The following is a 22113-nucleotide window of genomic DNA, read 5'->3' as shown; positions in this document are numbered from 1 at the left end:
ACTGTCCCACACGACATCCTTGTCTATAAATTGGAGAGACATCAGATGGACCACTCGGTGGATAAAGAACTGGCTGTCTGGCTGCATACAGAGAGTTGTGGTCAATGGCTCAGTGTCCAATTAGAGACCAGTAACGAGTGGTGTCCCTCAGGGATTGGTGTTGGAACTGATCCTGTTCGACATCTTTGTCGCTACATGGACAGTGGGATTGAGTGCGCCCTCAGCAAGTTTGCCAACGACACCAAGTTGTGTGGTTCAGTTGATACCCTGGAGGGAAGGAATGCCATCCAGAGGGACCTCAACATGCCTGAGAGGTGGGCTGATGCCAACCTCATGAAGTTCAACCAAGCCAAGTGCAAGGTCCTACACCTGGGTTGGGGTAATCCCAGGCACAGCTACAGGTTGGGCAGAGAAGAGATTCAGAGCAGTCCTTTGGAGAAGGACTTGGGGTGTTGGTTGATGAGAAAATGAACATGAGCTGGCTTCAGTGTGCGCTTGCAGCCTAGAAACCAGCTGTGTGCAGGGCTGCATCAAAAGGAGTGTGACACCAGGAGGTGGAAGGAGGTGATCCTGCCCCTCTACTCTGCTCTTGTGAGACCTCACTTGAAGTATTGTGTGCAGTTCTGGTGTCCTCAACATAAGAAGGACATGGAACTGTTGGAGCAAGTCCAGAGGAGGGCCACGAGGATGATCAGGGGACTGGAGCACCTCCCGTATAAAGACAGGCTGAGAAAGTTGGGGCTGTTCAGCCTGGAGAAGAGAAGCTGTGAGGAGACCCCATAGCAGCCTTCCAGTATCTGAAGGGGGCCTACAAGAATGCTGGGGTGGGACTCTTCATTAAGGACTGTAGTGATAGGACAAGGGGGAATGGTTTCAAGCTGAAATAGGGGAGGTTCAGGTTAGATATAAGGAAGAAATTCTTTACTGTGAGGGTTGTGAGGCACTGGAATGGGTTGCCCAGGGAAGTGGTGAATGCTCCATCCTTGGCAGTGTTCAAGGCCAGGTTGGACAGAGCCTTGGGCAACATAGTCTAAGGTGGAGATGTGTCTGCCCGTGGCAGGTGGGTTGGAACTAGATAATCTTAAAGTCTTTTCCAACCCAAACCATTCTATGTTTCTATGATCTATATTTAATACAAGGATTTTAGTTTCAGGGAATAATGGATTGCTTTGGGTTTTATTAAAACATTGCATAAAATCAACTCCATGATAATTCATGTTACTGGGATTGTGCTGTGGGGCAGTAGTTCACTGTGCATGAGCAGGCAAATTGATCATGGACTATGAATTGGTTGTGGACTTCAAGCTTTTGGTACTCTGGCTTTAGGTTGACAAGAATGATAGCTTTCATTTGCATGCAAAGTCTCCAGCTGTCCCTTCACGATGGATGATGGGATCTGGCTTCATCTGTCACCACTTCTTTACTTTTTTATAAGAGAGAAAGAAAAGAGAATTGAAAAAGCCAAAACGTAAAATGTCATAAAATGTTCTTTGCAGATCTCCTTGAAAAAGAGGGTAATTTCAAGCATCTTATTTCTGCTCAGAGTCCAAGAGAAACATTTTGAGTGCAGATGAAATGATGTGTCCTTTGTGTTAAATACACTCAGATCATTAAATAAACCACACTCCATTTGAGATTTTCCTGAATTATATTGCAGGGAAATGCAATTTATATTTAGTAACAATTTATTACACTTTTTTTTTTTCTCCTCTACTTCAGATGAAACTCACACCTATTTCATAAAAGAAAGCTGTATGATCCACATATAGGAAAGGAATAAAATGATCATGCATAATGTAATCCAAGCTATGAAATTTAGAAATGCAGTGAAAAGAAAGGTGTGTTGTGTACGAGTGAGGAAACTGGATAGCATCAGTACAGCAAGAGCCCTGCTAGCACTGAACTCTTCTACTTTCCAGCACCCACCTCGCAATGACTCTAGTGACAGTACCGATAGTAATCCATACCATTCGTGTCACCAAGTGTTTCACATCAGGAGATGCATTAACAGTCAGCTGCCACTGGTGTTTAACATGTATGCTGCAGTAGTGTTAAGTGTTCAGCCTGTTGTAATTACTTTGTGATGGGCACCTTGTGGGATTTTGCCATCTGTGCTTCAGTAATGTGCAATCTGTGCTATTGTTTCTGTTCCACTTCACCAGAGTCGTCCTCAGTCATTTTCTGTTGCAGAAGTTCCACCCAGCATCTTACCATTTCAGTGCTACATGACTTTATTGCCTTGTAAGAAATGGGAAGAAGGTCCTGCACAAATTTGAAAACTGGAAGATCCGAACGCCAAAATCTAGTTCAGTTCTACTTTTCTTAACATTTCCATGAATTCAGCAGAGTTCACCTAGTATCTGGTACTCCTGCTCTTTTCTCCAAAGCAGTTTGGCTATCTCCATGCACTGTGATAGCATCCTGTGTGCAGTAGCGAAGTAGTTGAGGACATCTTAGGTGAGAAGACTGTCAGCAAGACTTGTTCAGCAATGGTTTCATGCCTGGCATTGCCAGCTGCTCTTACTAGTTCTAAACAGTTACCATGGGCTGCAAGGTCATGCCTGCAGCATGAACTGTTGGAGCAGGTGCCAAGAACAGGACAGACACAGCTTGTGTTTAGAATTTTGACTGGTCCAAAAGTCATGGGGACTGCAGTCATGGCCAGCTTCTTCTTGGTGCCAGTAGTACGACCTCTCAAACATGGGGCTGTTCCAAATCATTGAGGACTTAATGGGTTAGAATCAAAGCCAATAATGATCCAAGAGCATTTGAGTGCCTCAGCATTCTTGTCCCTTGTGAACTGCATTTCAGCATGGACACAGCATCTTCCTTAAAGCTGTGGTTGTGTTGTCCTTTCTGTGTCATAAAAAGAATGCATGTGATGAATTCCAATTATTTACTGCTAATATAAAAATGCTGCACTCCTTCTTGCAGAAAGTTGTCCCACAGAGGCAGACCAAACAGTGCATTAAGGCACTCTCCATCCTAGGTAGTTTTCAAAAAGTTATATTGATGGTGATGGTGGCAGAGGAGGAGGCATCCAGTTGCTGTATCTTTTCACCCCATTGTCCCAAAAGGTGCTTTTCCTGCTCAAATAGTAATAAATAGAGAAAAACTCTTTGTCACTGGCTAGTGACTCCTGGCTTCTATACAAGTTCTGAGTTTCGGTTTATTGAGAATAAGTGTTCAGTGTTTATTTTCAAGATGGAGACACTTATCCTTTGACAACGTTTGGTTACAATGGCTTGGTTTCTGTTGAAGCAAATGATGGATGGAGGTGCAGTCATTCTGTCAGCTTGATTCTGTGGTGAAGGAAAGGCAGCCCAGTAGCCAAATGCTGAAGAATGTTTTGACTGACTGGTAAAACCTCCTACAATACAGCTCATCGGGGAGCAGTCTCACAAAGTTTTTATTTTTATGAATTAGTTGCTTTATGTGGATTTCCACGGCTTTTTACCCGGTGTGGTAATTTACGTCTGTGCCAAGAAAATGAAAAGTAATTTTTCTGATCTGGAGGTGGACTTGCAGGTGAATGTGTTAGAGGCTCAGTCCATAAAGTATACTTATTATACATCCAGGGGGGAACCCTTACTCTTCAGACAGGCTTTTAACTCTGCAAGTGCACAGTTCGGTCCCTGGCAGCCAAGACTATAGCTGTCACATTTACATTTACATCTGCACAATTGGCTCACGCATTTGCTTAGGTGTAAGCATCAACATTAAAAATAAAGCAGTAGCAGGTCAGCCCTGAAGCATTTTACTGTCAGCCATTGACAAGTCTGCTGGCACAAGCTGGGATTTCAGAAGAGCCAAAGGGATTTAGGTACATGATTTTTAAAGGTATAATGCTGAGCTTCTCTTAGCAACATGTACCCTCTGGTTAAAGGACTGATACAGCGTTTTGCATGCAGTTAGTTCCATCTTCATCTATGGTGTGAAAGTTGCAATGTCACTGCCAAGATTTTGAGATGCCAAGATCTAAGTCATGCCTGGAAGCATGTGTATTTGAACTAGGAGTGAACAAAAGCTTAACTTTGGAAATGAGCTAGTTTCAGATGAAGGATTTGGCGTACTGCTATTTGCCCCAGAGGATGCTATTCAAACAGATCAGTTCTGCTGTCAAAAGGTTAGCCAGATTCTTGATTGAATGATACTAGAGGCTTTATGTTAATTAATGGGGGGAAAATGCCAGATCCTTTGACTGAAGGAAGTAGGTTGGCATTAATTGTCTCATAGAAGATTTGAACCAATTTTGTTAGATTCCCTGCATTCTGCTTCATATTTGGATGCTTCTTCCTTTCATCATTGCAAATTACATGAACAAATGTCCAGGAGGTACATCAATAACAAAATTATAGAAGAGCAAATGCACTTTGGGTACTTACCACAAGAAAGAAGAAGAAAGCGCTTCCCCAGCATTTGACCAGTTGTTAGCCAAATGCAAGCTAACTTTTTTAGCCTACTGCTTTTCACCTCTCTTAGGAGTTACCTGTTTTGGAAAACCCTTCAGCTGTTCTGAGTCACAAGAAAGAGTGCCATCTAATCATAATCAGCTGGAATTCCGTGCATGACCCTAGTCTTTACTGGCTTAACAGTGGCAGCAGCTCAGGTCCTTGGAGCACAGGTGATACGTATTGGCTTGAGTATGTCTTTGCATGGCACAGAGGAAGGGGATCTGCACTAAATTCAGAAGCTGTGTTTAGCTTTGTCACTCAGAAGTTGTGGTAAAAGACTTGTGTTCATTGTAGCAACAGCTTGGCGCTGTTTGCCTTTCACCGTGACTGCCATAAGAGAAGCCTGACTGGAGTGGGGACAGTACGGTCAGGCTGCTGCAGAGGCAAGGTAGGAAACAGTGGAGGGAAATAGAGCTGTGTCAAATAAACTGTGAAGGAACTGGTGCTTACTGAGATGCCTGGTAGTTCTTCTACGTGGTTATCATTGCTTTCCCTAAGTAATGATATCCTATGGCAATTTGTTTACAACTGCTTTGTGCTTTTTCAGGAGAGCTCATTAGTGTGTCAGATATGTGTTTGAATATGGAATGGGACGTTTTTGAAACAGTAAGGATGTGGAGAGAGAAAACGAGCATCTAAGCTCTTACGCTGCATTGGCACTTAGAAGCAGGAGCTGCTCCTTCAGGACTGTTTGCTTCCTCTTCAGTAGGTCCTGTGGGTAGCTAGACACTGCCCTGTGCAGCAAGTCATGCTCTCCCTTGTCTGCTGACTGTGTAACTAATTGGAGGGACCGAATCTTTTGTAGGTCTCTTCTCTGCTTTTCTGAGGCACTTCTGGGACAACATATTCCTTGTGCCTATGGAAGAGGGAGACTGTAAGTATCATGCGTCCTGGGAAAGAAGACGCGCCTGGGTGAGCAGTTGCAGAGCATCAGATTAGTCTATTGATTTGTACAACACAATGCTTTAAATCTCTTCTGGAAAAAAAACACATGACAAGTGTTGTTGAAATCACAGCAACTTGGTTATTGATTTGAAGTTTGGGTTTTACTTTCTAAGGGGGTGAATGTAAGCATAGGCAGAAAAGGCATTTCAAGAGTCTGGCTGCAGAACAGCCTCTGGCTGTGTCTGCCAGGCTCTTACAGGAGGCATGTGTATTGCCAGGTGCATCTGGATAAAGAAGTATCTTTCCAGCTTGTTATCCAGCACCTGTGACTTTGATCAGTGTCCCAGGTAGCATGCCCAGTGGTAACCCTGGGACAAAGCTCAGAAGCTTGAGATGCATCTGAAGCTTTTACGTTGTGTGTTTTGTAACCCTCAGGGGACAGTGGCTTGTCTGATACAGTTTGTATGCATGTGTGTGGTGTTTGATGGCCACATTCAAACGTTAGTACTTTTGAACAATCTCGTCTTGGGCTGATGGTCATGCTCAGGAGAGGGTTAGGTTCTTCCATTTGTAACGTCAGTGTTGCTGTTCTAAACTGTTCTTCCCTTCCTAGCAAAGTGGTTGTCATAGTATCTTCTTCCATCTCTCAATTACAAAAAATGGTTGACCTTCAGTTTAGTTGGCAGAGGGTCAGAGATGTAGCTGAAGGACTGGAGGAAAAGTGGCATAAACAAATGCAGCCAAACCTGTCCCAGCCTGTTCATGGAATGAAATCCTGGAATGGAAAGTAAAGGTATAGAAACTCTTAGTGTACTGCATTGACAGACTTTGTATCTTGCAAAAGCAGGTCTGCTGATGTGGCAGGAGGAATTATTGGTTTTGGGAATTAATGTAGTCCTTGTTCTAATGGCTTCTCCATTTAAGTATTGTTGCTCAGAGCAGCCCAGGAGCATGGCATGTTCCAAGGGGCCTGAAGGAACAGGGAGGGGCGGTGGCCTGTGACAGTGAGATCTAGTCATATTTCTTTGCAGACGTGCTTCTGTACCTTTAATAATAGAGTGTTTGCCGTGGTTTAATTTCAAGTGGTTTTGTTGGAAATTAAGAATTAGAAGAGAGTGCATAATACTATCACCTTTATTAAAGACAGGTTGATACAGTAACAGCATTAATTTTTCTGTCTGCTTCTACTTCTAGCAAGGCTGGAAATGGTGCCACACACCTGTAAAACTGATTTTTTGTTCTGATGATTTGTTCTGACAGTTAAGGACATTTCTCTTGGAGGAATGGGAGGTTGAATAAAGGTTGGTTGTGGACTTCTGTTAAGCCCAGAGATCATGAAAGAAATCATAGCTGAGAATATCTTGTACTGGCTTCCTGTTCAAGAAGTATGAAACACAAATTTCATAGAATAAGTGATCTGATGTCTGATCTCTAAAATAAGTGGCTTTTGTTTTCTGTAAACACAGATGACATTGAAGAGTCAGCAGTTGATTGCCTTCTAGACTCAAAATCTCTTTGGCCCATTTCAGTGCCTGTGTAAAGAGCTCTCACAGGCTGCCAGTTCATTATAATGATTGCTCTCCAAGAACAATATGGCAAAATATAACCATTTAAAATGCGACGTACAGAAGCATATTTAGAAAACAACCAGACACTGCAAGTAAAGCTAAGAGAAAGGGGGGGAGATATGATCAGATTGGGTTGCAAGGGGTATGGGTGGGAATGGGATATGAAAAGCACATTAAACAAGGAAAGCCTGAGCACACTGGCACAACATGGATGCAGCTACCCCAGCAAGTTTTCTCCATGACCTACAATGCGCATGGAGTAAAACTTAGTGCCAAAGATGAAAAGTTACAATACAATAAAAAAATAAAGGTAGCAACAACAGCCTTAAAAAAAGTGTTGGTAATATACCAGAATGTGAAATTCTGTTTAAGCTCTTCATAAAGTACAAGGGAGCACATTCAGCTGGGATGCAAGGTTTAGGGGGGCTTGGGATTCCCCTTTAAACACATCCTAATGTCTCCTGAAGGAGTCCTGGAAAGGGTCAGTGAGACTGTAGCTTGTTCTGACCTAGTTTGAACAAAGGGACTGATTCTGTTGTTACGATTATTAAATCCCCAAACCCCTTTGTGGCCGCTGGGACCTTTCCACTCTCTCCAGCACATTTTGCAGCAGGTTTGTGTGGAAGCTGCAGCAAACAGCTGCATGTCTCTAGCAGTAGCCCTTCTCTCTGTGCTGAGCACGTGGGGTACTCTTGCATTTAGATACAGGCCAACGTGTTGCCTTCTAAGAGCTCTCAATTGTGTAATTCCTAGGCCAAAATGCATTTTCTAAAATTTTTGGCTCTTTCCTTGAAGCAGTCACTGACCTCAGTTGCACAGGGGCAGTTAAGGACATTGTTAAAGTTTTAAAACCTCTGTAATACTTCCTTTTCCTGTCTCCTTCTGGCAGGCATTATGAGGAATTGTGCCTAGACACTATAAAAGCCAGTAAAGAAACCAACCCCAATAAAGAAACCAAACCCAAAATTGCAGAAAAGCAATATTGTCAGGTTGTGACTCTAGTGATGAGGTTCTCCCTCAGCAGATGTCGGCGCCAGATGATGCTACCTCTAATTTTCTGTGATGAGTTGAAAGGAAATGACAAGCAATACATATGAAGAGGTTCATCTTCTCGATGGCAGCAGGTTACAGTTCAGCTAATGTAATTCTAGTCTAGTGGCTCTTGCTTCTTGCTAACTTACTATTTATTGACAGGGCATTTTCATGTGAGGAATTGGAGTGTAAGAAAAGCAGAGCTCTTATAGTTGTTGAACAGAAAATGTACTCTTGCTCTCATGTTTCCACTTACCGAATGTTCTGGCTATCAGTGTATTGGGACTTCCTGGAGAATGTACTTTTTTCCTGCAGTGTTGGGAATGAGCTTTGCTGGAGACAGGAGTGACCTTCATGCGAAAAACTGTTTGAATTAGGGTGGAATTTGTGGAGAAGTTGGAGAAAGAGGTATCTAGCTGCCTTTGGATGCAGTGGAATTTTATGAATAAGTGTCTGGAAAGTTTTTTGCTGGAAGATTTCTAAACTGATATTTAAAAGCATACATTGCTTAAAAAAATCATCGGTCAATGTGTTCCAAAGTCCCTTGGGTTTGATGCCCAAAACTCAGAAGTTTTCAGCTTTGGTTAGGATTGAAACTCTTTAAAAAGCAAGTAGTTAGACTGTGATTACATATGTAGGTTTGGCAGCACTTTTGTCTTATTCTCTAATGACATCCAGATGACTTAGGTGCATTAGTATAGCAAATTCATTATTTGTTTCTGCCAGAAATTTTCTGCTCATGGGCTAATCCCCAAGTAATGCAGTTGTACAGGTAGCCTTGATATTACTTCTGGGTCAGTCTTGTGACTTTGCACTATATGAGCATATTTGAAATGCTGAATTCTCATTAACAGAATTTCCCATGTATCTTTCATTCTGAGTCCTGCTTGTGGTTCTTATGCTGTTGAAATCACTGCAGAGGTTGCTTGTGTTGTCCTTGTGGGTGAACTGTTACAAGGAATTCTTACAAACACGCATGATATTGATCTGAGATGCTAGCAGCTGGCTTGTTACCAAAATGCCTGTTTTGTGGTAAGTAAAGCATGGAAGGAACCACATTTTCATTTACATGGTACTGAGGAAGTGGATTGTGCTGGCAATCGCTGCTTAAGGAGTTAAAAAACAGTATTAACTGTAAAGCAGAATCAAACAGTTATATCTCAGTACATCTTCTGTAATACAATCTCTGTCCTTTTCTGTAGATATAAAAATGTTTTGTAGGCTTATGATTTTTATGGGGTTTTTTGGTAGCAGCATGATTTGGCTATCTCTGATTTTACACAGCTGTCATTTGATAGCAGGTTATCAAAGCCACATTAGTGAAACTAATGTGAATCAGAGGTGGGACTGCTGCACCTCTGCTTCAGCCACTCAGCCAGCTTGTTTTAAAGCCTTGGGGAAGGTGTGTTGGACCATTGACTCATGGTGAAGCAGGCTGGGGTGTCTCCCCTGCGTGCTAGCCTGGCTTGGAAGCAGGCTAAAAGCTTGCAGAGCTTAAGCTCCATGTGCTTGGTTCAGGAAGACCTGGTGCCCCAGCCATGGGCAGCATCAGCTTGAGCAAATGAACCTCTGAGTAGACTTGTTTCCTGTCAAAATGCTGAGGCTTCTGAGGATATCAGAGCAATTTTGCTTTAGCCTTCTGTTGAAAAATGCAAGTTCATTTTTGCAAACAGATCAAGTAATTTCAGGTGCTGAATTTCAACTGAAAAGGCTTTGAAGTAAGTTTGAAAAGTTTAATTTCATGTGGTGCAACATGCTGTATTTAATTAAAACCAGTTATTCCGATCTCCAGGAATACTCAGTCATTTATGTCAAGCTAGCCTCAACTCACAAAACCTATTTGCGCTGTCTGTCACTAAGCTCTCAAAGCAGGTCACAAAGCCTGTTGTATGTGTGGCTGTCGTACTGACTAGAGCAGTCACCTGGCAGAACCAGGTGCTTTCACTTTCCTGCTCTCAGGGGAACCCTTCTGTATCACACAAGGCAGGGTCCTCTCTCAGGCTTTGAGAAGAGGCCCAGGTGCCCCACGTGGGTGGGTGGGAGTGTAGGCTAGGTGTGAACTCCTGGGGTTGTACATGCAAGTTTTCTTTGAGCATCTAAATACTGTTTTGGGACTGGTCACACTGAAGTATATTTGATTGGCATTTCAAATTAATTGTTAACTTTGCAAGGTGAGAATCTAAAATGTTTGATGTAGTTATATGTAGATTAAAAGTGGGAGATGGAGTTTGTTTTGATGTTTTAAAAATGTAGTTCTCTGAATAACTCATTTCTGTGTAGTCAGTGGGGCCACCACAGCCCCTAGCAAAGTGGTAACTCATTGGCAGTGTAACAGCTGTATTATTTAATGTAAGTTTATATGCCATCAAGTGTCCAAACGTTTGATTGCTTATGTGAGAGAGCTTTTCTTTTGCAGTCATTGGTCTCAATTTTTCAATTACAGTTTCTCATTTTCTTTTCTAGCTTTACTCACGGACAAACCTCCAAAGCCATTGTTCCCCATAGAGAACCAGCCAACTGTTATAGATGTCCAGCTGGGTAAGTCCCCTTCTGGGATAAATAGATCCTAAACTTCCACTCTGGTAGCAGATGGGAAAAATTGAACGTGGTAAGAAAGGTTTAGTGATACTGTTATTACATGCAAATCAATTTGCAGCTTCTCATTTATAACTGTAGAAATTACTTCCATGGCAATTTAAGGGAATGAACTTCTGTAACATCAGGGGATGGCAGTACTAATTGGTTACAATGGGTATTAAATACAAAGTGCTGCTGCTCTTGTTAATACACGATTGATAGAGTAATGTATGTCTACATTGGTGCTGTATTGATCAGTTGATGTTCTAAGACAAATATCCTCGTAAAAGAAGTGCTAATTCCTTTAAAAGTTGATGTAAAACTTTTTTTTGGTGCATTTTCAGGTTGTTCTGAATGTTTATCAGAAAGGGCTTTTGTGTGCTTTTCTCGCTCCTGTTTTATATTCTTCTGTGAATGTACATCTCCAGTCTCACCTGGCAGCCTGTATTTTCTCTAATGTTGAGAAACTCTAATGTTGGAGAGTTCTGCTAACCTTGAGGAACTGCAGTGCACCTTGGTGCTGAAAGAACTGCTCAGCTTTGAAGTTCCAGAGGTTTTCTTTCAGTTCCTTGAAAGTAGATCTCTCATTTGGAGAGGCAGAATTGAAGTTGCTGTTGAGGACTGTGGTGCCCTGAACTTAAATGGCAAGAGGTGTGCTGCAGATGTGTATTATTTACTTTATGCTGAAGCTGTGGCATTTTTTTTTTTTTTGAGTCTGACTCTCATTTTCCTTTTATACCAAAGCTGGTAGGATTCAGTGATGGAATGGTGTTTGAAGTCAAGCAAGTTCAGAATGAAGCATTTTAAGTGGGCTGTTAACATTGTGGTAAAGCTGTTTGTGAAACCCTACGGGGTCCTACATGAGCCGAGTACAAAGGCACATGCTTAAAACAGGTGCCTAACGATTTCAGTGAAGTGCTTAAGATGCTCTGAAAGTATGTAGAAATGGAGCTTGTATTCATGAATGTGATCCTTGAATTGTGGTGAACATATGAATCATATGTGACTTTAGCCAGTCTTAAAGAGTAACTTTCTTGTGTATGTGGATTGACTTGGGAGTCTGTAAGGGCTTGTACAGGAAAGACAGCTGTGGATGTGAGAAGGGGCCAGTGCCAGATGAGTTCTGCAGACGGGCATGCATGTGTGTAGTCAGGTTCCACTCACCGGCCTCGTGTGTCTGTAGCTGAGCAGAAATTGGCCTTAGAAGAGGAAAACACAAAACAGGTCTGAAGCCATAGTCAAAAGCCAGAATTAGTAGCAAAGCATGCTCATTGAAATTTGGATTAGCCCAAAAGGCTGAATTCAGTTGCTTAACAGTCAACTTTCCAATGATTTCGTTTGGGAGCAAACTGTCCCTGCATACATCTGTGTAATAAAGGCGCTCAAAGAGTATACATCTGTTTCCTGTATTTTTATTCCATCTTCTGTTTTCTCTTCAAAGTTCACCTGTTCCATCGGGACTCTGTTGTTTTTGCAGTGATTTCTTCTTTTTATTTATATTTTTTTCCTGCATAAAAGCACTCTGTTGTGACTGAGGTTTGATTTTAAAAAAAAAGTGAAATTAAAACAAACAAATCCCTTCCTCTCCTTGGAGGAGATGGGTCTTGGTAATAGGATTTTGGAATATCTCTAGAGGGGAATATAAATCTTGCATCTTTATATGCTGGAATGTAATCCATTAGATGTCCCCTAAGATCAGGGAATTTACATATGATGCATCTTTTCTGATATGTTAATGGGTTTGGTTATTGCCACTAAACCATATTCATATTATGTGTAAAAGATTAATGCCATGAAAGAACCTGAACATATTTCTTTAACGTACAGTAAAGGGAATTGTTTTCCCTCCTGATTTTAAACGGCAAACAGAGCTAGAAAATTCTCAGGGAGTCCCTTCATCTTGTGGACGCCACCTGCACTTGGGGCTGGGGGGCTGTGCTGACCTCTGCAATATGCTCAGAGCCTCCCCACGTACTAGAGCTTTGCAGGAAAGTGAATCACTCAACTGCAGCAAAGGAATAGAGAAGAAAGTTATATGTTAGGTCATCTGCTGGAATGCTCTTTTGAAAGCTCTCCTAGGAGCTTTGAACAGGAGACATTCTGCAGGATTTGATTACAAACCAAAGCACAGTTTCCATGTCTTACAGGGTCTTTAGCCCATAAAGTCAAACCGCCCAATATACAAAAAAAGCTTTATCGGAGGTTCTACATATATGAACATTCCACTACACTAAAAAACAAATGGACTTTAATCCATCTGCTTGTTCTTCAGAGATTATTTTAGATTTCTATTAGAAAACTAATCTTTAAATAGCTCTCTTTGCTCTATAAGCAGAGGAGATTAATAATTATTTGCTATCTTTATCCTTAATAATTAGCACAATGCAGTGCAAAATCTTGCCAAAACTCTAAGCAGTGGCCTAACTATTTAGCAGCTTATTTGACCTCGTTGCAGACTTCAGTATTCACCTTTTGGCTCTCAGCTTTTATAAGAAGACTCAAATGAAAATAGACATGCACAACTCTTATTGACAGTGGATAAAAGAGCTCCTTCAGGCTTCAAACATGGTCCAGAGCCTGCCTTGTTCTTTAGGAACATGAATGTACTTTTTGCTTTTTCTGTTTCCCTTGGAATGTGACAGAGATCAAAACCAACCTGTCAAGGGCAGAGAGAAGCAGAAACTGGAATTTGCTTTTTTCCTTTTTTTCTCTATTTGCTTGTGCTGGAGAAACAGAGCCAGAGAGAGGAAGGTTGACAGGAGGACAGAAGAGCATCCCAGAGGACTAGAGAAAAAGTCCAAAACAATTTCACTGTTTTGGATGCTTTACCAGGTCAGATAATCACTTCATCTCTGGGCCGACCTAGAAAATAATGACAGATTTTTTTTTTTTTTTATTGTTCATTTGCTGCTTCCTTGTCATAAAAACAAAACAAAACACCCTTTTATTTAGTTTTCAGCTCTTTGCTTTGGGGTCAGTGTAGCAATGGTCCTTGATAGCACAGGATGCGGCACATTTAATCTTATTGTATCTTGGTTTTAACAAGTAATATTTATTCATACTATTCTTTATGTAGTTTTGCAAAGATATGACATTGATCTAACAGTCTCATGTTCCTCCTGAAAAAAGATATCTCTGAGTTGTCTTTGTAACATTAAAATCAAATGTGTTAGTATGAGCCAAAATGCATACAAGTCTTCTGCCCAGGAGATTATGTGGCTTCAGCAGAAGGCCCTTAATACTTCATTTGAAGAGTTTTGAGCCATAACACTCTACTACAGACTCTGTTAGTAAATTGTGACTGTCTCCCATGCAAAGCTCTGAACATGAATTTATAAAAGCTCATACCGCTGTGGTTCAAAGTAGTTGTTCAAAGACCCCGAGTCTTTTTAGAGCAGGAGCTTGCAGTTGCTTTGATTGACGGTGTAAACCTAAGCATGTGCATGGATTGTTCATGGCAAATCCCTGAGGTTAGAAAACTCCTTAGGTGATTTAGGGAAGTAAAGATCAAAACCTCAAAAGTCTCTGGGCTCTGTGTGGTGCATTAAATTTTAAAGATGTGCTATCTATTTCCCTGTCCAGCTGTTCTGCAGTAAGGGGGAAGCATGCTGTGCTGTAGGTCTCAAGATAACAACACTCTGCTGATTTCTTAATACACTTTTAAAAATTCTTCTCCAGCTAACTTTGTTCACTCCTAGTGCTTTGAGGCCATGGAAAGAAAACTAACCAGTCATCTGTGCTTTGATTATGTGATTACAGGGTAGGTTTCTTCTCTGAACTGACTCCTTTGCACATTTCTGGAAGCATGAAAAAGCCAAAATCTGATCAGTGGCATCAGATAGGTTGCTGTGAGTTTTTGCACTGCCAGCCCTCAGCTGGTGTAAAAGCAGCATGGAAGGGGCATAAGCAGTTGCGGAAGACAGGAAGCACATCTGTGCTCTGCTGATTCTTGGCTGGACAGAGTTCTGTAAGGATGTTGCAGGAGCTGTAGCTAGCTAGCCTCTGTATAAACTTTTCCCAGCATCATCCAGTGTGCACCATGGCTGCTGTTTTACACTTGTCTGGTCACAAAGCATCAAAAAAGGCTGAAAATACAGTATCAAAATAGAAGCCAAGTCTGTCTGTCAATTCTTGCAGCGTGTGTTACAGTTAATGTTTTCCTTACGAATGAGTTAGTGGAGACTGGAATGAGTGTTTGCATGTTTGAGTCCATATTAATTGAATACATCATTAATGTATCATTTGCTTTTCGATTATGTACTCATTTTGTTTTCAGGCACTTACTCAATGTAGCAAGAGTCTTGGAAAACAAAGTGAGAAACATCTGTTAATTCTTTTACTGAACAGAGAAAATTTTAAGGGGTTTAACTCTTATCATGTAGTTTCTCTGCTTCTAAAGATGCTGAGGAAAGAAAACACATAGTCTGTGAGGATTGTCATTTTTGCTGATAGCTGACCTGTTCAGAAAGATCTTGTTTCTAAGAGATTTAACAGTGCAGTTCATTGGGAGTAGTTATTAAGCAGATCAATACAGCTACTGTAAAACAAGCACAAGGGAATAGGCCATGTTCCATCTGCTGACAGGTGTGGGAATTGAAAAAAAGTAGTTTAAAAAAAAGGGGGGGGGGGGGGGGGAAGGCCCTTTGTATTTGAAGCACAGGCTGGAAGAAGTCATTTGAGAGTGAAAATGCATGCACTTCCTGACAGCTTTAAGATACTACATTCATTGGTCACGGTCTAGTTTTTATTTAGATCCCTCTTCTTTTAAAAATAAATAATAATGATTAAAAAAAACCTGGAAGGTATTTTGGAGACATCCATTTCATACCAAGCCTGTCTGTTTGAGACCGTCCAGCAGTGTCTGTCATTACTGACTTGCTGATCACATCATGCTTTCTTTGTATTTCAAGATACAGGTATTTGATAAACCTCTGAATAGGGTGGTGTTCTTGGACAAAGAGCAATACAGAAAATTTGAAAGTAATTCTAACAGAGCAAGTTATTTAAAACCTGGGGAGGAATTCTCATTAGTGTGTCTGCAGTGTGGAAAGAGCACTCACACACACTCCCATGGTCAGGCCTCCAAGTGTTGTGCACCGCCTTTCCATTTGCTCTTTGCTTAAGTGATCACAGATGACAGCTGCTCAAGACTGTAGCAGGAACATAATGAAAAACAGGTTATTTTAAATGCTGGTAGCTACATGCTATCCTGCCTTTCTTTCCCTCAGTTCCCACCAGGCATTCTCCAGCCTAGGGCTTAGCAGGGGATCTCAGATCAAGATCTGGGTTTCTGTGAGTTTGGCCAAATCCAGAGCTTTGCACCTGTTGGAGGGCAGTAGCCCTCTCTCCCTGCACTGCTTCTGCTCCCTCTGCTCAGCTGGGGCAGCACAGAAGAGACAAACCTTGAGGAATCAGAGGTGACCTGACACAGATGGGCTCTGAGTGAGCAAAGAGGCTGAACTGAGAAAAAGGTGAAGCTGAGAGCAAGAATGGATGTTTGTGGAGGATGAAATTAATCCTTAGAGGGCAAGGAGGAGACAGAGCTGCAAATTTTAGATTTTTTATTATTATTATTTTTTTCCCTGCTTTTCTGTTGAGAGTTGGAGCTCTTGTTGGTCTGTGTGAAATGTGGTGGCAGCCCAGATACACATCTTCAAGGAGTTCTGAGAGTGCAGTGTGAGCAAGATGAGGGCACAGTTATGCTGGGCTTTCGCAGCTGGTGCCAGAGTCACCACAGAGCATGTTTAGACTGACTCTGCTGAAAGCTGATCACCTGATTAGATTCTGGAGGATTTTCCTGGGAATACCTTGTGTAGGTACTGTTGACCATCAAATTGGATGTCCCTTCTCTTAGGGTGAAAAGAAGGGGAATTTCCCGTTCTCTTTGCCCATTCTCCGAGAATGCCTGATGGTTTTGATGTAGATCCCTCCTTCTTTGTGTCTTCCAAAAATAAAAAGCTCTAATTGAGATAATTAACTAGGATCTCGGCTTTGATTTCACCTAATGGATCCATCAGTACAAAATGATAAATGTATGAAACTAGAATCTGATAAAGAGCAGCCTTGGTAGGAGATTATATTTACCTGTATGTGCACTGCATTTGTTCTGCGTGGGAAATGCAATCACAATCAGCAATAATCAGCAGTACCTTTTCTTTTTTCTTTTTTCTTTTCATTTTTTTTTTTCCTTCTGAATCCAACTTTTGAAGATATAGCTCCTTTTCCTGCCAGAATAGTCTGTAAATACTAGTAAAAGTAATACTATTTTAAGTGAAGTAGTGGCTTTTGGTGCACCATCCAAGTGAGTACCGTACAGACAGGAAACTGAAGGTTGTCTGAAGAGACTCAGTTGCTTTTCCCTTGTGCAAGGCCTGCAGGTGCGATGCATAAGAGTCTTACCTCAGATCATATCCTGCTGTCTTATTCTGTCTGGGTGGAATAACCCCTACCCCCGTAGCAGAGATCTAGGTCTGTGTGCACTGAATGGCAGAGCAGAGGGGAGATTGGACTGAAGGCAAAGAAAGTGTGTGTTTTGCATCCCCTCCACCCCAACACAGGAAAAAACAATCCCCTTCATTCCCAGCTGTCCCCTCGCTGCACTCTCATCTCGCAGCCATGTCCCTCATGCACTGTTGCTGTCTGGAGGAGCAAGCTGGTACCCTCACTGTTATGTCCTCCATACCTTCTTCCAGCCATCCAGGGCTCTCCACTACACCCACCTCCTCCCACAGATACACCAGGACATCTTTCCCTTCTTTCCACAGGAGATCAAACCTCACACGCTATTCCCTTCCCCTCAAGAGGCTACAGACTCGCTGTAATGACCCCAGACTCACTGCTGGAAAATTTTTCATCCCAACAGTACAGACTGTAATATCAAAAGCTTCATGTTCCTGTACAGAAATACACAAAAGAGCAATTTTTACTAGGAAAGTAAGAGGAATCAAGGGGCTGTTCTTTAGGACCTGCCTTTCTCTGCAGCAGAAGCTCCAGATACAGCTCCACAGCTATTTCAGCCATACGTGCCTGTATGAAAGGAGGCAAGACCTGCATCTGTTAAAATCATTTTGTACTTGTCTGCAAGGAATATTAGAGACAAATTGTCTGGCGTTTGTTTAGAAGTAGTTCCCTAAATACCCTAAGTGTATTACCATTAATGCTTTGATGCTAATTTGGTGTGTTGGTAATATCGCTGCTTCTCCTGGGGATAATGGTAAAATGCTGTACTTCAGAGACTTGAGGTTGGGATCTGTTGTTCAGTTGGTGTAAATCCACACTTGTTTTGCATTTGTATAGCTAATGCAGATTTGTATCTGTGAAACAGAGAGCAGTTTATTGGCACGCTTATTTCTTTGTCTTAATGGACCTGGAAAGACGGGGCCAAAATCTTGCTATTGATCCTGGATTTTACATCCATTGAGATCCGTGGGATTGGCACAGATATGCCAGAAAGGAAGATTTGGCGCTTCCCAAGTTTTTTTTGTTCTTCTATAAACTGTTCATTGATTACGTCAATTTCAGTGGCTGTTTGAGTGATCTTATGTATAATTCTGAGGATAAAATGAATCTATAGAAAAAAAATGGATGAATTGATGTCAGATACATGTCCTTGCAGTTTGGTTTGAAACAGCAACACTAGAGATGAATCTGTTGTGGTTTCTTTTTTCAAGATATTAGCAAAGAAGAAACACTCCGCTATGCCCTGGCTTACAGCCATTCAAAGGCATTATCTAGCTTATGAGTGAAGAATGTCTGAAATCATCTTGCACCAGTAAAGCTTTCTCTGAAGGTGGTGATGTGCATAGGGGTGTGCAGGGCATAACATCTTCAGCACTTCACTAGGACTGAGCTGTCATTGACGAGTACAACTAGCACTACGACTGCCACAGACATGCAGCTGTGCTGAGCTTGGTTAAAGGGTGTCTTGTTTGGTTTCTACATTTACAGCATTTGATGCGTGTCTGAGAAATGGACACAATTTGTTTCTGCAAAAATTATGTTCAAGAGATGGTCATAGGGGAGAGCAGGGGATCAGGGCTGTTAATAAGAGCTGTGGGGGGGTTGTTCTGCTATTGTTCTCCTGACCTTGGCCAGGACTTTCTTCTTCTGAAGTGAAGAAAGTACTTCTCTAGTTTCCAGGAATGTTGTGACAATAAAATCACCTCGTACTGGGGAAATGCCCTGAGAAGGGCAAGAAGGAGTACAGATCAGGAAGGCTTTGACCAGGACTTTCTCCTCAGGGACCTTGCCTGTTGGATTCTGAGCCTGACTGCAAACACAGAGTTTTTGACTGCCCAGTCCACAGACATATGCTCTTGTTCATTGAAAGTCAGGCAATATTAACGTTTCAGAAAAGAGAACCACAGGGCAAAGTTTGCATCCTTTTCTGTGCTTGTTAGGAACACTGTCACTGGAAGGAATTCATGGTCTGCCATTTTACATTCTCTTTACAGTGTTTGTCATGTGAATGAGTTATTAGGCTGTAAATGCCTCATATATTCTGTAAATTACAGAGTAGAAACATTCGGCACTGCTATTTTGACCTTTTCAGCATTCTGTGATTTGCTGGGCATGCCATTCCACATTTCTTGTTTATGGCCTCACTGAAATGTAGGGATGGAGCTGAGTGGGCAAACAGTCAAAATATACCAGGCTGCGAAAGGTCAGGGTCATGCATCACAGTGCTGCGGTGCAGTGGGCAGCAAAGATTAAAACCTCAGCTAACCATTCTTGTGATTTTTCCTTCTTCACTGAAAAATAATAGAAAATTGTAATCTGTTCCAAAGGCAACAGTGGAGAAAATGAGGAATCATGGCATTAATTATTTATTTCCTAAAATTTCAATATCGTGATGTCATGATCTTAGAGGCTGTGAAAATCAAAGCTGTCGGAGTCCTTCAAAAGAAATAAGATGGAATTCTGCTCACTGAATCTTTGCTTCATTTAATCCATGTTTGATAAATGTTGCTTTTAACTTCATCCTCGATACCCTTGTGTTCGTTTCTGTCCCACAGAACAAATAGCTTGTACTGGGTAATTGAACTTTGACCATTAGACCTGGGTTGATTTACTGTACTCATGTTAGACATTTCAGTCCAATGAAGACCAAATGAAAGAGTCAAAGCAAGATTTGTCTTGAAATGAAGAGATACCTTTATTACCTACTGAAGATCCATGTTACATGACTTGTCAGTGTCCCTAATCAGCTGGAAAGTAAAAATACAAAAAGGACTAATCTGTGGAAAAGCGACAGAGGCACAATGTTTTCTACCACACATTTTAGTTTGACAGACCAGCCTCACATTAAATGATGACTGTAACTTTCTAGTACTGAGTATGCTCTTGTTAGCTGCTTACACTATATAGAAAGCTTATTAATTTTGAAATGCTTGGCCCTATTCCCATGAACAAATGAATATGATTAGTCATGAAAACATGCAGGGAGATCTCTTTGGTGCACAGTCAGGTGTGTAGTTACTTCAGCTCAGAGGAGCATAGGATTAAGCACTTAATTCTTTGAGCGATGTTTTATATTGCTCAAATACAAATTTCAGTGACGGTCTTGCATACTGCATTAATTAAAAGCCATAAGTAAATGTCATGTTATATCTAGCAGAGTCTAAAATGTAAGTGAACTCCATATGCCACTGCTATAACCTCAGTGCTGAAGTTTGCAAATGGTGCCTCATGCTTTACTGGTCAAGTGTTACCTAATTCTTTACAAACTGAAAGCATTTTCCATGTTTCTCTGATCAAGCTCAGTGGTTTGAGTTGAGAATTTAAATACTTAAGCTGCAGTCATTTTTATTAGAAACAAAACAAAACTGGTATGTTGGTGTACTTTTCAGTGCTAGTGAGCTAAGTAAATAATAGCAAATCATAGAATCAACTAGGTCGGAAGGACCTTTAAGATTATCAAGTCCAACTGTTAGCCTGGGACTGACAATCTACCACCACTAAACCATGTCACTCAGGGCCTCGTAATGTATTCTGTGAATTTTGCCTCTGTGTGAAAGGAAAGATTGTCTGTGTGGATCTTTCCTCGAACACGTTCTATAAATGCTTCTGGACTTGACACACTATTTTGAATAGTTTGTTGCTAAGCCCTGAATATGCAGGATTTCAAAAGTAAAGCTGCTTTGATTGGGCTGGCTGATCAAATCAAGCTTTCTGTTTCCTGATTACATTACTGTTAACTCTTTTAATGATTTCCTGGTCTGCATTGATGAATTTGAAATTAAATTTATAACATTCTGCAGCCTATCGTTCAAATTGTTGATATTAATAAACATCGCAGGCAGAAAACTGCTTTGTTGGAATATTTGAGCATTTGCCCCAATGAAGTGAATGCATATAGAGTAAGCAAACAGTTTCATTTGTACGTGAAGTGGATATTGGTGATTTAATTTCATCTGAATGCATCTGCCTTTCATGCTTTACTCGCTTTGGAAACTAAATTGTAGAGAGACTGCACTGTATGCAGTAAGAAATCTGCTTTACTAAGGATCATTGACCAAGCACTTTTATTTAGGATTGTGGTTTAGCTTTTCTAAATATCATCTGCCAAAGTGAGTGGTGTGTAGATATCAAATTGTTATTCACACTGTGGGCATATTTCCTCTGAGAAGGCATCACTTGCATTTGAGCAGTTAGATGCAGGCAAGCATACTACTGTCAGATTCAGGGTTTCAAATCCCATCATCTCACAATCCAGCACATCCCTTTACGGCCTGACCTCTCTTTTGTGAAACACCTCTTTGGTCAGAAGACTCTTAAGCTTGTGATTTCAAGCACCTAAATTTTCAGGAAGGATTTGGGGGTTGTGTCACAGTTTTGCCTGTTCAGAAAAAATAAAGTCACAAGCAAATTACAATGCATGATGTAGGATAAGTCATGCTTGTCTTGGCTTATTTTAGAATAGCTTTTTAAGAAGAGACTCCAGTAAGTCCTCCCTGGGAATTTGCAAGCATTTTGTTTTCTGTGCCAATTTTGTATTCACACCTGGCTTATACAATATCCTGTGCCAGCTGTGTAGTGAGGTGTTTTCTGCTAAACTAACCTTGCAGATTAATCTTTTTCCTGTGTGATGTAAGGCTTCTCTATAACTAAGTTGTAAATATGGGTGTATATCATTGTCTTTCTTCTTCTTCCATAGTTATTTACCTTATAGTCTGAAGGACTGAAATCCCCTTCAGAGCTTTCATTCATCTTTTTTCTAAGACTCCATTAATTAAAATTACAAAAATCTCTTGATTGAGAGACCTTGGAGTTTTTTCTTTCTGTTGTTCTTGATTTAATAGAAACAGCAAAACTTTCTTAAACAGTTGTTTTGGGTTTGACCAGACAATAATGAATGATTATGATATCAAAAGTGGGCAACAGAACAGCTGGCATGAGTAAAAACTTGTATTTTCTTGCTCTATCCCTGATTGAAATCACTAGTTTTCAAAGCTGATGCTGACTCTGTTGAATTTAATTTAGTTCCTGCTTCAACTCAGTTGAAGCATGAGCGTAACTGGGAAGGGGACCGATGTTCTCCAACGCAGTCCCTCAGCAGAACACCACATCTGCAGTGTCAGGCGTGTGAGCCCCCCAAA

General features: G+C 41.2%; 1 protein-coding gene across 10 annotated transcripts in view; it reads left to right on the top strand.

Annotated features, from left to right (window-relative positions):
- Positions 1-22113, top strand: part of IL1RAPL2 (interleukin 1 receptor accessory protein like 2) — a 373489-nt gene that overhangs the window by 255502 nt on the left and 95874 nt on the right. For all 10 annotated transcript variants that reach the window (XM_061446050.1, XM_061446052.1, XM_061446047.1 and 7 more), the window contains one exon: positions 10403-10477. In XM_061446050.1, coding sequence (XP_061302034.1) covers positions 10403-10477 — 75 coding nt within the window. The remainder of the gene's footprint in view (positions 1-10402; positions 10478-22113) is intronic.

Source organism: Pezoporus flaviventris, unplaced genomic scaffold (genome assembly GCF_033815535.1).
Source record: "Pezoporus flaviventris isolate CSIRO_AGI_PZ_B2104156 unplaced genomic scaffold, CSIRO_AGI_Pfla_v1 ptg000005l, whole genome shotgun sequence".
Lineage (NCBI taxonomy): Eukaryota > Metazoa > Chordata > Aves > Psittaciformes > Psittacidae > Pezoporus > Pezoporus flaviventris.
This window is presented reverse-complemented; position numbering and strand designations above follow the sequence as displayed.